Genomic DNA, 17,149 nt, shown 5'->3' on the forward strand with positions numbered 1-17,149 from the left:
TTGTTTTTGCGCTGCTAATGTTTGACCTCCGCGATCAAGCGGATTAATCCCAGTCTTGTCAGATGTGAGCGGAACAGGGCTGAGCACAGCCACGCCCACTTCAAGAACAAATTACCCAATCAAACTGCTCTTCCAGGCTGACAAGTTAACTGTGAATTGCAATAAGCGAATTTTCTTTACAGGGCTGATGGGAGCTACCTCGCCCAAGTCTGGCTGATGACCCAGCTCCGCATCTTCGACTACCCCAAATGGTCTAGATTGGCCAATATGCAGTGAGCATATTGTAGTTAAAAGATCAAGCTTTATCATGACAGGTGATAGTCAGCTTACTTACATTGTCTAGATGTTGAATGATTGGCTATCCGAGGGACCAAGGCCTCAGGTACGGTGTTGCCGGATTGCGGCTGACATGATCGGGATACTACCACGCGAAAATTCGTCAAGCTCTCATTGACGTCGAATACATATGGCGGTACTGACCATATCACAGCATAAGAAGATGGCTCGCGCACATAATTCACTTGAAGAGCACGAGCCAAGCAAGTCACACCAATACCCAATACTAAACCATCATGGACCTTAGTACATCATCTGCCTTCGAGTCATACTCGAACCGGTTCGACCCTCATGACGAAGTCGACGATGACTACCCTGCGAAGACATTACATCCAGCCTCCGATCAACATGTCCTCCTCAGGAGGCGCCATGCACGGAATAAGCGTCGGGGTGCTTTCGATACCGTCAGACTCTGCCTGCGTATCTTGATCCTTCTACTCGATCTCAGTATTCTGAGCGTACTTATTCATGGAGTTAATACTTGGGAAAAAACATCCAACTCTGTGGATAGAAACGAGGATGGCTGGGGAACTCAACAGGCTTCGGTTAACATGTTTTCGACTTGGTTAATGCTATCAATTGCTGTATTTGCATCCTTTGTCCAGACAATAGCGATAGCGACTCATCTCAGTCTTGTGAGTTCACCAAAAGACTACCCAAAGCCCATTGACAATATTCTAACACCAGGATAGCCCCGATCATTGCGCGACGGCTGGGTACATACCGTCGCTGTGCTGGCCAGCTCTGGTACTGTGATTGCAGCCTGGGTTGCCGCAACTGTCTACTTGATTATCGACAAAGAAGTGCTTCAGGGTGACTGGGATCTGTGGTCTTGGTCATGCCAGAACACCCGGCAGAGCTATACTGGGGAAACTCTCTGCACAGAACTAGTAAGATAATCCTCTGACTTTTGTGTATTAATAAATACTAATAACTTACAGTCCTACACATTTATTGCCGGTCTAGTTGTTTTAGTCCTTGAGATTATTGGCCTAGCTTTATATATGATATCACTGAGAGGAGTATATATTGTTGGAAAGTATAGCAGGGCTAGCACGATTTATTAGCAGCCAACTGCTTCATGGGGTATAATCACGCCGAGGGCTTTATATCAGAAATGACATGACTTACGGTATGATATGTAAAAGTTAACACAACATTTAATCTCCAATTATGAGGGGTAGAGATCAAACGCTGGCTCTTAATGTTTTATAAGTACAAAATTTTCATGTTAAGCTCTACTGAAGAATTATCAGCAGAAACTGTCTATGTGAAGATTCGCAAGGGTCTGGTGGTAGTAAGAGACTGCTCTTGAGCCTAAGTCTAAGAGAACAAGCTAATGGGATATAGTAAGTTCAAACTTGGTTGTTGATCCTAATCTGGCCGAACTTCCAAAAGTTCACAGACTCTTGCGGACTTATAGATCTCTGTGGTTTACTGTTGATTTATCTTAATCCCTTAAGCTTTGTGTATAGACCAAGTCCGTTATTACAGTACATAGGTCCATGAATAATAAACCTCGAAAATACTGGTCTTTGGCGCTGGGTAGTTTCATTTTTACTTTTGTGCAGTCTTGAATGGCATAAAGCCTCAGTATTCCGAAGTCCGTGTCCGTGTCCGTGGCGCAGTAAGATAACCAGCCCGAAATGCAAGGATCACGCTCCGCAGCAAGAAGCCCTACGGAACTCGGCAGATATAAGACTAGCTGAAGGCCCTGGTTCTCTTTAAATCTCATTTCCTATCTCAATTCATTATCAAAGCATACACGCTACAAAAGTCATTCACAATGGCACCGAATCTAAAATCAGTCGTTTCCAAAAACATTCGCGACCATACAACAAGAACAGTCCTCAGAAAGGCCCTGGAAGAAAAAGATGGAAAGACCTTGGAACAATCACGAGAGACCGCTGCTATGATCAGCGACTGGGAGAAACTCGGCGAGAAAAGGGGAAGACAAAGTCTGGAGAATGTTGATAAGGCTATACAGGAAAAGAAGCCGGATGTTGATGGTATGACGGATGAGGAGCTCAGTCGAATCAGCATTCATATTTCTTCCGCTGAAGAAGAATCTGGAGAAAAGTCAGATGAGAAAGTGAAAGATGAGGAAACGGCCAAGTTTGATGAGTATAAGCATCATCAGTTTATACGCAGATGGGGGCTATTTCAGGACTCGGATGGGCGTGATGAGGAGTGGTTCATCGCTGATCCGCCTGTTCTTGAAGAGACGAATCCTGAATATCTGTGCGATATGTGTCGACACATTGATTTCAAAGTCCTTCTATCACAACGAGGCTTACCAGGCAATCAACTACCAGGACAGTCCCGCATCTCAGTTTACGGCATCCCCAAGGTCATGGATGAGAACAGTCATTGTTCTTTCTGTAGACTGATCCGAAAGAGAGTTATTCAGAGTGAGACACTCGCGGACGTTCATCCTGATGATTGGCCGGGGATGCAATTGAGCATCAGCACTTTGGATGATGGACTGGAGTTTCCTCTAAGGCTGGAAGTCGAACTCTCAGATCTTGATCGTTCAAAGGTTTCAAGACTGGTGATACATCCAGTAGAGAACGATAGGGATCAATTACAGCCTCTTCAGGGTCTTGCGGTTCAAAAGGATTCTGCTGATTTATCTCGCCTTAGAGAATGGCTTCAGACGTGCACCAAGAGTCATAAATCAACAGAAATTGTCTCTATTGAATATCTCAAGCCTCTCATGGGTAAACTACGAGTCATCGACACTGTTGAAAACTGTGTGAAGGAGGTCGACACCCCATTCGATTATATCTGTCTTTCTTATGTCTGGGGAACCGGCAGCCAGACACAGTACACTACCAGAACCAGAGACCAGCTCAGTAAACCCGGAGGTCTGGGCAACGTCGAACTTCCGCAAACTATTCTTGATGCTATCAAAGTCACGAGAGAGCTTGGCGTGCGTTATATCTGGATCGACGCCCTGTGCATCACGCAAGATGACAAGGACGACAAAGCTAGGATCATATCTAATATGGGAACTATCTATGCCAATGCAGTGCTATCAATCATGGCTTCTTCCAACGCCAACCCCACCGATGGACTCCCAGGCGTTGGTATCCCTCGATCACAAGAGCAGAGCATAGAAAAACTCCAAGGAATCACTCTTGCCGTCGCACTTCAAGATGCTAGACAGAAGTATTTCGATATTGAAGATCGATTGTGGAATACCAGAGCATGGACTTTTCAAGAACGAGTCCTCTCAAGACGATCAGTCTACTTCACCGAGTCGCAGATGTGCTTTGTCTGTCCCCACGGAGCCTGCTTCGAGGATACTGTTCCTGTCTCTGACCCCATTTCATACGCCATGACGCCTTTCAATGACCATCTCCAGCTAACATCTCGAATTCACAACTTGTGGGCTCGTATATGGTCGGATCCAACTCAGGCTGCATACATCAATAAAGCCTTCGCAACAGAAGACGACATGACGATTTTTGTCGGCGAAGACCCAACTACTGGCGAAGCTTCAGAGGATGGTGCCCCATTATACAAATACAAAGCCATCCCGAGCTCAGATACAATCGATGCACCTCTCATCAAGGGGCATACACTCTGGGAAGCGTACGCTCACGCTGTTGATGCTTATACAAAGAGAAACATGACGTGGCAGTCCGACGCCGTGAATGCCTTTATCGGTATTGCAGACCTTATTCGTCGCGGCACAAATACCAAGTTCTGGCATGCCATGCCGGAATTTGCTCTCACAAGATCTCTCCTATGGTACCCCAAAGAACCCCTTTCTCGGCGACGATCACCAGATGGAAAGATTTTGTTTCCCAGTTGGTCTTGGGCAGCTTGGCAAGGGTACGTCACGTATCGTGGTAGAGGTTTCCATAACGCGGTGTGCTATGCCCCAGTTAGCATGATAATGTGGCTGAAGTCAGCTACAGTTGACGAATTCATGGAGACGTTTGTGCAAGTGGAGAGAACGCAGGAAGAAATCGACGAGACGAGACGCCAAGCTGAGAGTTCACGTCTTTTGTTGCACAAGACTGATCTTTGGTCTCTTTTGCATATTGACTGCTACGAGCATGGATGGACGGTTGAGCATAACGAGGACCGGAATCAGCATCTCTTTGTGCACGAGGCGTATCCGGACATGAAATTCGAGTTTCCGATCAATCTTCCTCATGAGCCTATCGTGGAGTTACCCTTCGAAGACACTTTATACTTTCGTGCAAAAGCGGTGTCAGTTCGAATATGTGAGAAGCCATCTGAGTCGTACCTAGCGTCACCCATACAGGACAACTTCATCCAGATAGGAGTCAACGATGAGGATCGATCAGCCAACAACCGTCGGCCGTGGCAGCGTATCCTCTACCATCAAGGCTATCGTGCTGGAAGTCTGAGTCTCAACGTCTCGCTTGAACATCTCAACATTCCGTCGACAACCGAAGAGGTCAAGAATTCTCCAGTGAAGTACTTCCTAGTGGCCATATCTCGCGACAGTCTTTCATACGTTGCACCTCCACCCATTGGTTGGGAAATGTACTGGGATGGTGATCCGATGAGAATGCAGTACGAGATTCTTCAAGAAGAGTGGCTAGAGCGTAGGCGCTTGCCTGATGCACCCGATAAGAGCGTGAAGCCAAGTAGTGAGAAGGTTAATGAAACTGGAGATCCGCGATGGGATATGGGTCGGTTTGGAACTACCAGTGTGTTGGATGTTTGTAACGTGTTGTTGCTTAGAGAAGCGAGGGATGGGGTATCTGAGAGGGTTGGCGTTGGCAAGATCAACTACTCGGCATTCTTTGCTGCGAAGCCTGAGCCTGATGTGTTCTATCTAAGCTGAGTTGGTCTAAACTCATATGAACCAGTCTTAACTCATATAAGCTGGTCTGAACTAACCGAGGCATCATCCTAAAGTTTAGGGAGTTTGGCGTAGGGAATAAATTTCGCACAATTTTGCTAGTCCATTCTCAGTGTGCTAGCCATCTACTTCCTCACGCGACGCCTCTTGGTAGGCGGCTCCGAGTCCTCGTTTTCTTCGTCGTCCACCTCACTCTCTGCTTTAGCGATGGCGTTCTATTAACTAATTAGTACAGGGTTAACAAGAATATAAGACTTATAGTACCTTCAATGGTTTGCAGGTACGGCCATTGACATGGCTTCGAACAGCCTTGATCTTACTGTGCAACGACACTCCTCGAAGTCCTCTGGTGGGACTCTTCGCGTCTTCTAGGCGGCGAGAGAGTCTGGGAGGCTGCTGTAGGCAACATCCTCCTTCTTCGTCTCCTCCTATTCAGACTGACTTTGCGATGGATGTTGGTCAGGATTTCTCTGATAGACATTGCTTGTACATCTATGTACACATTACCTCTCTGCGTACCTTCTTCATCGCGCCAGACTTACCAGTGGCTGCGAGCTTCGGCTGGTCGGTGGCCAGACGGCCTATGGAAGAATTCATCGTTTCTTTGGAATATGTTTCTCTGAAAAGGAGAAATTTGACCGAGTCAGAGAAACTGAGACGGCAGAAGGCGAAAGACAATAATGCTAACGTTGAAGCTGGCTTTGAAAAGAGCTGGATTTGAGATTGCGAAGAAATTGGGTCAACAATGCCAGCTGAAAATACTGCGGCGCTTGGGGGACAGTGAATCAGGGGTTCCATCTTAGGAGGGCCCATCACTGCCATCAAGTTTTGCCTCACAGAAACCTCGCCGTGCTGAGTATTACCTAATCTCACGTGTTCCATCATCACCAGCTCTCATCCTGAGCCGCTCTCTCTTCTTTGACTCGGTCAGCTCTCTCTCTCTCCAACAAACTCCAAAGACAAAATGGCTGCTGCTCCTGGTCCGGCGCTCACCATCACTGGGCCTAATGGCCGACCCAAAGTCACTGCCGCTGGTAAGTCTTCTCTCTTCAGTTCTGGCCATACAGATGCATAAAAAGGTTATTAAGTACAAATCATTCATGCACTCTGTAGTATATCCCATTTTAAGTTTTATAGCTAATTTACCTATGTATAGATAGAAAGCCTATGACTATCAAAGAGATCCTAGCGGATATACGCCGAAAGGTTGAAGCCGACATCGAGAAAAACAAGAAAAGGAGACGGGAGTTGTTTTTGGATAAGAAGAAGCAAAGGGTCCCGACAGATGAGCTTGTTGCTGGTGGTCTGGTCAAGAAAATGAACTAGAACAAATAAAGAAGTCTACCGGTGCCATATGGGCGCCCCAGGAATCCAGCCCTTTACCCTCTGACATACCAACAAATCCTGTGCCCCCTCTTCATCCTCTCCCTTTGATCCAATCGTAGCATAAATCGTGAAACCACATCTCTCCAGCGTCTCAATTAATTTTAGCAGTATAATCCTCGTTTTGACAGTATCTGTCCCTGAAGGATTCCATGGCATGTTTGCAAGATGCATCTTGGCCCGATCGGGTGTGATTTCTTTACGTCTCACATCATGACCAAATGTTTGTAAGATTGCGTCTGTGAGGTCTTTGGGCGGTGAGTCCACAATCTTTAGTTTATCGCTGTTGTCAAAGGATATGCAGATCCAGTCGCAGGGCGGTGGGATAGGATCTTGTTTTCGAAAGATCAGGGAATCTAATATGTTAGCTAAGTTCATATAAAATTTAGAAAACTTACCTTTGCTCTCAGACTTGAGCGTAATTTCCATAGCTCCCTGCAACACCCAACCCATATCAAACAACTTCTCCAGAATTCTCAACATTAACCTCCTGGAATCATCATTCCCACCAGATCTGTGCAGCCAAGGTCTTCCACGAAGCCTGAATTCCATTGACTCCCCGTAGGGTTGCACATGTGAAAGACCAGGTGACCACCGCTCTGCGACGACTTCTTTGATGCCTGATACTTCTGCTTCTGTGAAGTTAATGAGACGGATGCGGTCGAACATGTTGAAGGTCATGCAGGCGAATTGGGTTTTGAAAATGGGAGGTGTTGAGGCCATTGTTTCTTGGAATGATGGGGGGAGGTCTGGGACCTTTTCGGGAATATCTGTGGCTTTGGAGGAAGACATTTTGAGATGAGTTTATAGATTGAGTGCGATGCTGAATGATGAAAAGTGCCAGTATCGTACTGGGGATGTGAATTGATGTTGCGTGCAAATGTGTCGCTTCAAAGTGGGAATAGCGTTATTTGCTCTCAGTGAAAAGAACACCAAAACCCTTCTAGAATAGAGTGGGTTCTGGTTGCTTTATACACCAGCCCAGGCTAACCAAGTTCTGTTGGTCCTGCTGCCTTACTGTGGCTGTGCGAGGCGCAGCAGGATCATCACCACCCTCAAGCTGATCCTCATTGAATTGGATTATTTCTAGCCGTAAGCTGATTATCAAATCTTTGTAAACAGACCGCAAAGCCAGAGTTGCAATTGAAATAAAGTTATCTAATGAGGAATAAACCAGCCAATGAGAAGGTCAGCCAAAGGAAACGCAATGCCATCTTGTAATTAGTTTCTTTGGTAGAGTAGGTAAATGAGTCACGGCTGAGGTTTATCTCAGGTCGTAATTTTGACCAGCTGCTTTGATGACCTTCCATCCAGGCAGCTGCAGCTTTAAGACTCGTTGATTTTCAACTTCGTAGCAAGATTTTGAAGCTGTCTTGGTGGAAGCTGATGGGAGATTCTGGATGATGTATCGCCTCAGAGTTTTGGAGTGTATAACAACAAAGAGCATCAGCTCAATCAACATCTTTGATTTGTCTCACTTGGTCCTTAGCCAAGTGTAAGGATGAAGCAATTCATAGTCAAATATTGCTCGAGGTGGCTTCCTTAGTTCTCCTTTGTTGCCAAATCGGAGAACACAAAATTCTCAAACATCTCACCCACTTGAGGATAGGGCCCTTTGTGATATCACATAAGGGCGATGTGAGAGAATAACGAAGGTTAATCTGGCAGAATGTGGGTGTCCAAACCATCAGAATCTGCGTTTCTCATACTCCCAACTCCATCTTGGATCGCGGTACGATGCTTTCTTGTACTTCTCTGGCGGACAACTCGGACAAAACAGATGATAAACGGATTTGTTCGCACCCGACATCTTTCCGCAGGAGCCAAAAGTGCCCAGGGCACGATAGCATAGGATCCGTTCCATGCGTGAGTCGTAGAGCTCTTTACACCATATGCAGGTAAAGTGTGTCATTGTATTTACACACATGGTTGCTGGTTGGTGTATGAGATTGGTGGTTACTTGAGGAGCAACTTTGAGCCGTGAATATTGAGAAGTGCAGCCATATTTATTGAGTGATCTTGGAGAGAGATATTTCTTGACTCACTCGTGATCTCTATGTACATTCATTTGAAAGTTTATATCCTTAGTTTTGGATCATGGGCCCCCGTTCATGAAGCTTATATGCTGTCGGAACTCCAATCGTCATTCATGGACAATTTGGCTTTACATCAGTCTACCTTACTGAGCAAGCTTACCAGATATTACTGGTAGATCCAATCGTTGAGAGATCACATACAAAAAATAGGCTTCTGTTATTTATAGCTAAACTTTTAGCAAAACATAAACCAATGGATAGTGGGAGCATTTGTCGAGCTAAAATTGAACAGAGTTAAAACTCATAAATATGCCTCCTCGCCATTGGTTAAATTTAAGCTTGGAGAAGTTGATTTTCAAGAAGACCATGGTCACAGGTTTCAGATTCAATGGAGGACAGATCTGAGACTGAGGCACACGAACAGACCTTGGTCTGTGAGGTAGCGAGAAACATCCCGATTCATCAGCCCTCTGCGTATCCATGATATTGTTGAAGACGTCGTTGCTGGATAGAAAAGTGAGGGCCATATTGCTGAGCAATTGGTGATCCGGCACCCAGCGGCACTATCAACCACAGGAGGAGACTAATGGCCATACATATTTGTCTATCAAGCTTGTTGGGGATTCTTGGAGAGAAGAGAGGAGAAATTTCCTCGGATCTTATCGAAGTAGAGCATGCCGATATATGCAACCTGAACTCATCTTCTAAAGACTTCTCTCAGTTGCATGAAGCATATTTAGGCTTATAAAACTACTTTTTGCATTTACTCAATAATTGATTTGTCCTGGATTTTAAGAAAACTCATTGTTGTGTCTTTCTTAAGTGTCCTTTGGCAACTACTTGAACTGTGTTTATGAGAGTGTCACTTTGAGTCGTAGACCTGATAGCTGATGACTGCATTGTACACCTTACTCGTTTGCTAGATATCAGGAGATCTTAAGAGCTTGAAGTGAAATAATGAAGTTCCTGGACACAACGCCAGCGTGAACACCCCTGCGAATATATGGATCTCTGAACGAATGGTCAGAGCGGATGGATTTTAAGTCAAATTTCTAAAGAGAGGATTCTTTGCATATATCGGCATAACGTTAACTTGGGTGGTTGGCCGAAGTAGAACTGTGCTTACTATTTAAATTATTAATAATACTGTTCCTTAATCTGACGTCATAATGTTGTATCAGGAATGATAGACATGTCAACCGCAAGGCGTAGATAAACAATAAAACACCACGCATTATAGCGCCATAAATTATATCACCATTCGTTTAAGTATTTCTCACTTTCATACAACCATGTCACTTAACACAGTCAAGACACGAACCCTAGAAGTCGGATACTACGACCACGGCCCCTCATCAGGCTGGCCTGTCTTTCTATATCACGGCTTCCCATACGACATTCACGCATATGATGAAGTTGTTCCAAAACTCGTCTCCGCCGGTGCAAGGGTCGTCGTTCCGTATGTCCGTGGTTATGGTCCAACTCGCTTTCTTTCAGATTCAACGATGAGAAGTGGCCAGCAAGCAGCTCTGGGCTCCGATGTCGTCGAACTCATGGACGCCTTGAACATCGAAAAGGCAGTCCTTGGTGGCTTCGACTGGGGCGGGATGTCTGTATGCGTTGCAGCTGCACTCTGGCCTGAGCGTGTTGTCGGACTCGTTTCATACGCAGGTTACGACATTGCAGATCTTTCAAGTTATCAAAAGCCATTTGCACCAAGTTTGGAATGCGTTTGTTGGTATCAGCATTTATTCCAGCAGGAACGGGGAGTGGCATGTCTTACCGAGAGTCGACGAGATCTCTGTCGAATTCTATGGAAGCAGTGGTCCCCTTCCTTCATATTCTCGGAAGACTTTTACAACCGAACTGCAGATGCTTTTGATAATCCTGATTTTGTCGATGTTGTCATTCACGCTTACAGATTCTGCTTCGGTAATGCGAAAGGCGACCCTGCTTTGCAGAAGTTGGAGGATGCTTTGGCTTCTCAGCCGAAGATAAGTGTTCCGACCATCACTTTGGATGGACGGCAGGATCCTTTGAAACCAGGCGGTACTGCTGCACATGCTGAGCACTTTTCTGGTCGTTACGAGAGGAGAGAAGTTGACGTTGGGCATGCGTTTCCCATGGAAGCTCCGGATGAGTTCACAGACGCTATCCTCACGATTAAGAAGTGGGAGACTGGCTAGCTTGGAAAAGGAATCTTTTAAGGTGAATATGGTAGCTTTAAGTAGCAGCTTAGGTCATTAAGTTTACTATTAAAGTTATAAAATATATTTTTTATTTTTAGATATTTTTTTATATAAAATTAAAATAATAAAACTAACAAAAAGATTTAATTTAGTTTAATATATAAATGCCTAACGTGGCTGATAAGCGAGCGCTCCAGTCAAGCGAGCGCTCCAGCTTAACTTATACCTTAAAAGCTAACTTTTAAAAGCTAATATAAAATCTAAGCTAAGCCTAAAATAGCTAATACTTTAATAATATATATTTAATTATATAAAAAAGCTATATATTTAATTAAATAATTCTAGCTAATTTAGTTTATAAAGAGTATTAAAAAAAGCTTATTTATACTTTTTATACTGTATAAATAAGCTTTACTATATAAAGAAAAATAGCTAAAAATCTTAAAAAAATACTTCTATATAACTTATATCTATTTATATATAGAAATATTTTTTTAATATTTTTAGCTATTTTATTTAAGGTAGTTAGGTACTATAGGGTAGGCTATTTTTAGCTATACAGTGCGCTGGAGCGCTCGCTTGTCTGGAGCGCTCGCTTATCAACCACGTTATTTTAAATAAATTATAATAATTAAAATTAAAATCTATAACATAACTCAATACAATATTATAGGGCTTTTTATTCATCGTTTTTTTAAATATTTCTTTTATAATAATTATTAATTTATACTTTTAACTTATATACTATAGAAACTATATATCTAGGCCCTATAATAGAGGTAGTAGGAGGATAATTAAAAAGTAGTTCTAGGTCCTTTTTTTTACAGGTAAATTTATCTCTTTTAGATAAGTGGCATAGTTTGGCTCTTACGGCAAGGGGGTTGTTAGGGTAGTGCACTGTGGTTTCGGAGTTGGCCTCTTCAAGATGAATTCATGTACAATTTCCCTCCTTCTCATTCCAGGTGCTGATGGACGAGGCTAACTTCTGAAGCGAAGTGTAGCTGCTGGTCCAATCTTGGAGTAGGTCCATCATGCAATGATCTTACAAGGCTGATAGCGGATACACCCATTCTTCCAAGACTATCGCAATTTCGAGCACATTGCCTGCATTAGGTATCGTGGAGAGGCCGAAAGAAACCATTGTTGGGATTATCAAAGGTCAGAAAACTGAAGGAGACAAGATACATGGGACTTTCATTTGGGATATATAAGGAAGCAGATTAAATATTTTGTTGAGTTGGGTTGTGGAGGTAAGGTAGCCGTGTCGTTTGTCTTTATGTCGCTGCGGTCGATGACGATCGAAATCTGATGACGGTCTATCAGATGCTTCTAACTCGTCTTCCAATCTTCTAACGATGGGAAGGAACTTGGCACGCTAGTCAATATACTGCTACTTAGGTCTTGAAATCAAAGGAAATCGTTGTCATCCATAGCTGCCTTGATCCCGTTGCATCCGGAGAAGACGAATGGAACGTCACAGCAACAATTGGTTCTGGAGACCGGAAGGATTCGGTTGAAAAAGGACGAGGACTTCAACATGGTTGACCTAACCTCAACGACATCATCAGGTTTAAGTATAGACAAATAGATTTCCGGTATTTACGCATGTATCCCTGAATAGAAAGCCGCAGTAGGTCTTGACTGCATCTCTCAGACAATCCACCCTATCTTGTTCGTTGATCAGGGTTCTTGTATGTATTATCACATTAACGGGAATGGAGCTTGCGTGCGGTTCCCAAGAACCGCCAGTGGAAGGAAGTGATGATTGGATCACCTACGACGAGACAGATGAAGAACAGGCTGATGAAGAATACAATGGGTACGACGAGCACTCGGGTGCTCCTTTAGAGAATGGCGATGAAGCGGGAGATGAAGAATCTGAGCTCGCAAAAGTATTCGGTTGCTGCAGTCGGGCAGAAGGACTAAAAAAGCTTGCTGAACTGCGCAACGACATGACACTACCTCTTCGGCTGTATGTCATGGTCGACAAGTACGACGTGCCTGCCTTTCGACTCCTAGCTCGTGATCGATTTTACCGCGCCGCGAAGCTCGTTTGGGAAGAGGCCGAGTGTTTTCCTGACGTGGTTGATGAGTTGTGTCAGACCACGCCGCCGACGGACACTGCAATGAGGGAGATTGTATGCAGGCTTGTTGCGTCTGTGATCCATGTTCCTAGGGTCAGGGATAAGATGAGGAGTGTTATGATGAAGCATGGGGATTTGGCTGCTGGGGTCGTGGAGTATTCCATCCATCTTCATACCCTTTTCGTCTGAGATCAGGTTGATAAGGGGGTCGATCTCTTTTCTAAGTGATGAAAAGATTCAGTTAAGTTTAGTATATCTTTGCAAGCCTTTAGAGTACCTATTAGAAGTCCTTAGACCAGTTTATTGGATTTACCTCAGGAGTCTTCTTGCTCCCCGTGCGGATGGCAGTTATGGTTAATCTACGCAGATTTGGCATTCAGTGCATGAGGACTTAGACACTAACAAGGATACTGACAATAATTTGCTCAAGGCGGCCGACGAACCTATTGCGTTTATGAGCAGTTGTTATCCTTCTAACTTTTTTTTTTTTTTTTTTTTTTTTTTTTTTTTGTAGTAATTCTGCCCTGGAGTCGAGACTTGAAGTACCTGACATCGTGAGCTGGGCACCGGCTAATGTTGCTCGGCTGCAAAGCTAAAAGCTCGGCCATTACCCAAATTTGACAAATATACGTGGCAAGGCCATCTTGGCTGTGACATCCGTTACCGGGCGAGGCTATGCATGTGAATCCTCGACGCAGACATCCATTGGACAAATCACAATTGCAGGATTTCCGTATTTTATTGGGTATTTACGTATAGCGTGTACTAACAAGCACATGACCATACTCATCTCCAGCTCGGCTACGAGTGAAGCTTTTAGGATGACGATCCATGTCTAGGACTCAATAATAAGCATACATAAAGAACATGCCAAGAATAGAAGGATTATAAACCCTTTCTTGTCAGAACAGGAGGCTTGTGATGACATTTTTGCCCGACTCCGTCCAGCTCAGCCCCAAAAGAAGAGTCAGCCCCACCAACCACGGGCGGCAAACACGGCAGCCAAACACACAACGGTCAGAACAGCGAGGCACGCCCAAAGAGGAAGCGCCCGGTTTTAGTGGTCGCGTGTACCCATTACGCGGTGGCCTTGCAATTTTCTCCCCTGACGTTGAAGATCTGTCGTCATTTTTAGTTGATCAACACCTGCGCCTCGTAACAGTAACACTTCCAAAACAGTTCTGGAACCGGTTCTCGCATCGCCGCGGGCTGCGACAGACTTTCTTTTCTCATCCGGTAAGCAGTAAGATATATAAAAAAGAAACAAGCATTAAATTACTGCGCCTCAAAAAGGGTCCGTCGGCGACCGGAAAGTATCTCATGTTGAATATGTACAGGGCTCAATAGGCCTTGCGAGATGGCGCTGGCGGTGGCTCAGATTTGTTTCATTTCTGGCCAGTCAAGTGTTTTGCGTTTTGGGCTCTCCAACGTGGCTTGCTTCCAGACTCAGGGGGGGCTGCTTACTTGTTGTCTTATATTATTTTGTAGGTAATAAATTACTTGAGAAAAAAAGTCTGCGCGTAGAACTAAAGTGATAGGTACAGCCCGTCAGCACCAATGTTCCCCTGATATACATTGTAATATCTCCTGAACGAGTTTTTGCGGCCGTGCTGAGAAGGAATGTTTCATCGTGGTACGTCGACTTGGGGGCCGCGGGTTAGCGGGTGGAGTCTCTGGACCTAGGTAGCCTTTTAACTCGGGGATTTGCGTTTTGGTGCAATCTCGATGCCAATGCTTGGTATTGCAAATTAGCAAGGTTATAACCTTGGAACGGCAATCTTGGCTGGCATCTATGTCTTCTGTCACTCAACATGTCAGGAATTTTAGAGGGTCATCATTGTCTTTTGGCGCTTTCATTGTTTTACGGAGATCAACGAGGCGGCCCGGGAAATGCCTTGGAGGATTCGACCATCAGCAAGCCCCAGTGCTAACTTCGGTTACGGCACCAGCCCTAGCAGCGACTCTGGCGAATCACAGGCTCTCCCACTCAGATGATCTGTCTCGAATTAGCGTGCTAGCGTCGAGCATGCCGTGTTCACAGTGCCTGGGGGCCGCAGGGCGCAATGTACCTTTAATATGAGCCTCTCACCGACAAGATACTCGAGCGACTCGATAAGATTAGGTGCTCCACAGCCCGGGTTTATAGTGGGAAGAGAGCTGCAGCTAAGGTACCTTGTCATGACTGCCGCAGACCGGACTGTCTTGTGCTTGTCTTCCCTCCTTGGCTGTGTCTGCCTTGTCCACTTTCAACCCTTCAACATCCTGCTTTTCTGTTCATTTTGTGTGGCATCCTTCTTGATCGTCGTCCTTCCTTCGTCAGTTCTCTTTTGGTATATTGTTCCACCACGGCCCACTTCTGTCTCTCCCTTAACCCTGGCTTGACATTTCTATCCGAAAACCTCGTTTCTTCTTGTCCCCTGATACATTCCTCCCTCTTTCTTCACTATACATACGTTTGCTGCTCATGACACATGCCTTCACACATTGCTCTCCCTGGCGCTGCGCGTCCTCGCCCTAGATTTCGTGTCAACGGTTCAAATTGGAGATGGGTCAAGAAGGGTTCGACTTTACTATTTGCCTTTTTTGCGTTTACGTTCACAGTCTACTACTTAGTATGCTCCCTCTCCTTGATTGAAGCTCAAACTGACCATCAGATTCATAATGATAGTCTTTGGAGACCAACCGGTCCGATATTGCAAGAAACCGAAGTCACCCCAGCCAACATCTCTTCAGGGGAAAGAAAATTTGTCATCGTTTTACCTGTCGACGATTCGAGTCCCGATCTCTGCAAGGTTGTCAGCAGCGCCGTGGCGTTGGGGTATCCCGCGCCTGTAATTGTCAATTGGAAGAAAGACTTTCACACCGAGGCCGACGGTATTGGACCTTCGCAGCTAGGAAAGATTACCGGTACACTCAACTACCTAGAATGGGCAACAGGCGATGAAGTCTCGTCGGAGGAGAAGCTGGGAGAGGATGATCTTGTGCTCATGCTGGACGCACACGACATTTGGCTACAACTACCTCCGAGCGTCATGATGCACCGATACTACAGCAGCAACGAGCGAGCGAACCGACGAATCGCAGAGGAATATGGTTTCTTCGACAAGGAATTAATGCAGCAGACCATCATTGCCGCCGCGCAAAAGGGATGCATCGCCCCACGCGACAAGATCTCGAACCTCTACTGCAACGACGTCCCCGATAGCACCCTCCCCGAGAACGTCTTCGGTTTCTTCACCGACTATACTGTATCACGATACAAATACATGCGCCCCAAGTATGTCAACAGTGGCAGTTTCATGGGTCCCGCAGGCGACATGCGACGATACTTCCAGCGTGTCAAAGATCGCATGGACCAAGATCTCCTTGAGGTCAGGTCTGCTGAGGACCTCGCTGGCGACCAGGGTATTTTTGCCGAGATTTTTGGCGAGCAGGAACTTTGGCGCCGGCAGATCAAGCAGGATGACTTTGCTGGCGACAACCCTGGAAAAGAGGCGGCACTTTCTGCCCGAAACGAATTTGAGTACCACGTCGGCTTGGATTACACACAAGAACTCTTCTACCCGACTTGCTACTCTGACTACGGCGGTGCTTTCGTGTCACTTGACGATCCCTCTACGATTGCCAAGGAGTCGAGCCAAGCTGGCGTTTCGCCCCCTCGCGTAGGTGGTGTGCCAAGCGACATTTCCAAGGCTGAAGCTCCATTTGCTCAATTGGATGACCACGAAGGCGGATGGGGTGACGTTTCGCTGTATGTGGACTTCTGGACTACCTCTGTTCCCGTCGCGATACACCACAACGCCTGGAGAGACGGATTAAAGGCCCGTCGATCGACATGGTGGGATAAGACGTGGTACTTTCCCCAACTGCGCAACCTGATCGAGGCGCACATGACAGCAAACACAACAACACCGCTAGCGAGCATTACCGCCGACGATGGTAACCTGGAGGTTTGGTCATACGGCGCAAAGACCAAAGGCAGTGCGTCGCTGCTGTTTGGCAAGAACAAGGACACCAAGGCTTGGGAATTGCGATCGACAGATTGGGATACGATCTGTAAAGCCAGTAATGAAGCGGAGACTGAGTCGCGCTGGTATGACGAAGTATTTAGGGATGGAAAGGGATTACTATAGAGGTCGATCATGATCATTTGGTTAGGAGTTCATTCATAGCGTGTGTTTTGACCATTCATGATAGATACCAATTCATTAGACCATTTGTTTGTCGTCAATTGTGTTTGCGTGCCTTGTGCGACCGGGGCTTCTGCCAATCGAG

The 17,149-nt window shown here is 45.5% G+C and overlaps 8 protein-coding genes; 6 read left to right on the forward strand and 2 right to left on the reverse strand.

Moving 5' to 3' along the window:
• Window positions 1-572: 572 nt before the first annotated feature.
• Window positions 573-1,403, forward strand: FFUJ_05230 (uncharacterized protein; the record flags this gene model as incomplete). XM_023571389.1 has 3 exons in its annotated part: window positions 573-971; window positions 1,029-1,226; window positions 1,278-1,403. 3 exons carry the CDS (start codon window positions 573-575, stop codon window positions 1,401-1,403), a joined length of 723 nt encoding a protein of 240 aa, XP_023425701.1.
• Window positions 1,404-2,122: 719 nt separating this feature from the next.
• On the forward strand, window positions 2,123-5,164 carry FFUJ_05229 (related to tol protein; the record flags this gene model as incomplete). The annotated part of the gene is made up of 1 exon (XM_023571390.1): window positions 2,123-5,164. One exon carries the CDS (start codon window positions 2,123-2,125, stop codon window positions 5,162-5,164), a length of 3,042 nt encoding a protein of 1,013 aa, XP_023425702.1.
• A 143-nt stretch (window positions 5,165-5,307) lies between these two features.
• Window positions 5,308-5,995, reverse strand: FFUJ_05228 (uncharacterized protein; the record flags this gene model as incomplete). XM_023571391.1 has 3 exons in its annotated part: window positions 5,308-5,397; window positions 5,447-5,610; window positions 5,725-5,995. 3 exons carry the CDS (start codon window positions 5,993-5,995, stop codon window positions 5,308-5,310), a joined length of 525 nt encoding a protein of 174 aa, XP_023425703.1.
• Window positions 5,996-6,146: 151 nt separating this feature from the next.
• Window positions 6,147-6,508, forward strand: FFUJ_05227 (uncharacterized protein; the record flags this gene model as incomplete). XM_023571392.1 has 2 exons in its annotated part: window positions 6,147-6,216; window positions 6,339-6,508. 2 exons carry the CDS (start codon window positions 6,147-6,149, stop codon window positions 6,506-6,508), a joined length of 240 nt encoding a protein of 79 aa, XP_023425704.1.
• A 91-nt stretch (window positions 6,509-6,599) lies between these two features.
• On the reverse strand, window positions 6,600-7,357 carry FFUJ_05226 (uncharacterized protein; the record flags this gene model as incomplete). XM_023571393.1 has 3 exons in its annotated part: window positions 6,600-6,658; window positions 6,769-6,921; window positions 6,964-7,357. 3 exons carry the CDS (start codon window positions 7,355-7,357, stop codon window positions 6,600-6,602), a joined length of 606 nt encoding a protein of 201 aa, XP_023425705.1.
• Window positions 7,358-9,893: 2,536 nt separating this feature from the next.
• On the forward strand, window positions 9,894-10,787 carry FFUJ_05225 (uncharacterized protein; the record flags this gene model as incomplete). The annotated part of the gene is made up of 1 exon (XM_023571394.1): window positions 9,894-10,787. One exon carries the CDS (start codon window positions 9,894-9,896, stop codon window positions 10,785-10,787), a length of 894 nt encoding a protein of 297 aa, XP_023425706.1.
• Window positions 10,788-12,505: 1,718 nt separating this feature from the next.
• On the forward strand, window positions 12,506-13,063 carry FFUJ_05224 (uncharacterized protein; the record flags this gene model as incomplete). The annotated part of the gene is made up of 1 exon (XM_023571395.1): window positions 12,506-13,063. One exon carries the CDS (start codon window positions 12,506-12,508, stop codon window positions 13,061-13,063), a length of 558 nt encoding a protein of 185 aa, XP_023425707.1.
• Window positions 13,064-15,345: 2,282 nt separating this feature from the next.
• On the forward strand, window positions 15,346-17,007 carry FFUJ_05223 (uncharacterized protein; the record flags this gene model as incomplete). The annotated part of the gene is made up of 1 exon (XM_023571397.1): window positions 15,346-17,007. One exon carries the CDS (start codon window positions 15,346-15,348, stop codon window positions 17,005-17,007), a length of 1,662 nt encoding a protein of 553 aa, XP_023425708.1.
• Window positions 17,008-17,149: the final 142 nt, after the last annotated feature.

The sequence above is a fragment of the Fusarium fujikuroi genome, chromosome FFUJ_chr02 (assembly GCF_900079805.1).
Source record: "Fusarium fujikuroi IMI 58289 draft genome, chromosome FFUJ_chr02".
Classification (NCBI taxonomy): Eukaryota; Fungi; Ascomycota; class Sordariomycetes; order Hypocreales; family Nectriaceae; genus Fusarium; species Fusarium fujikuroi.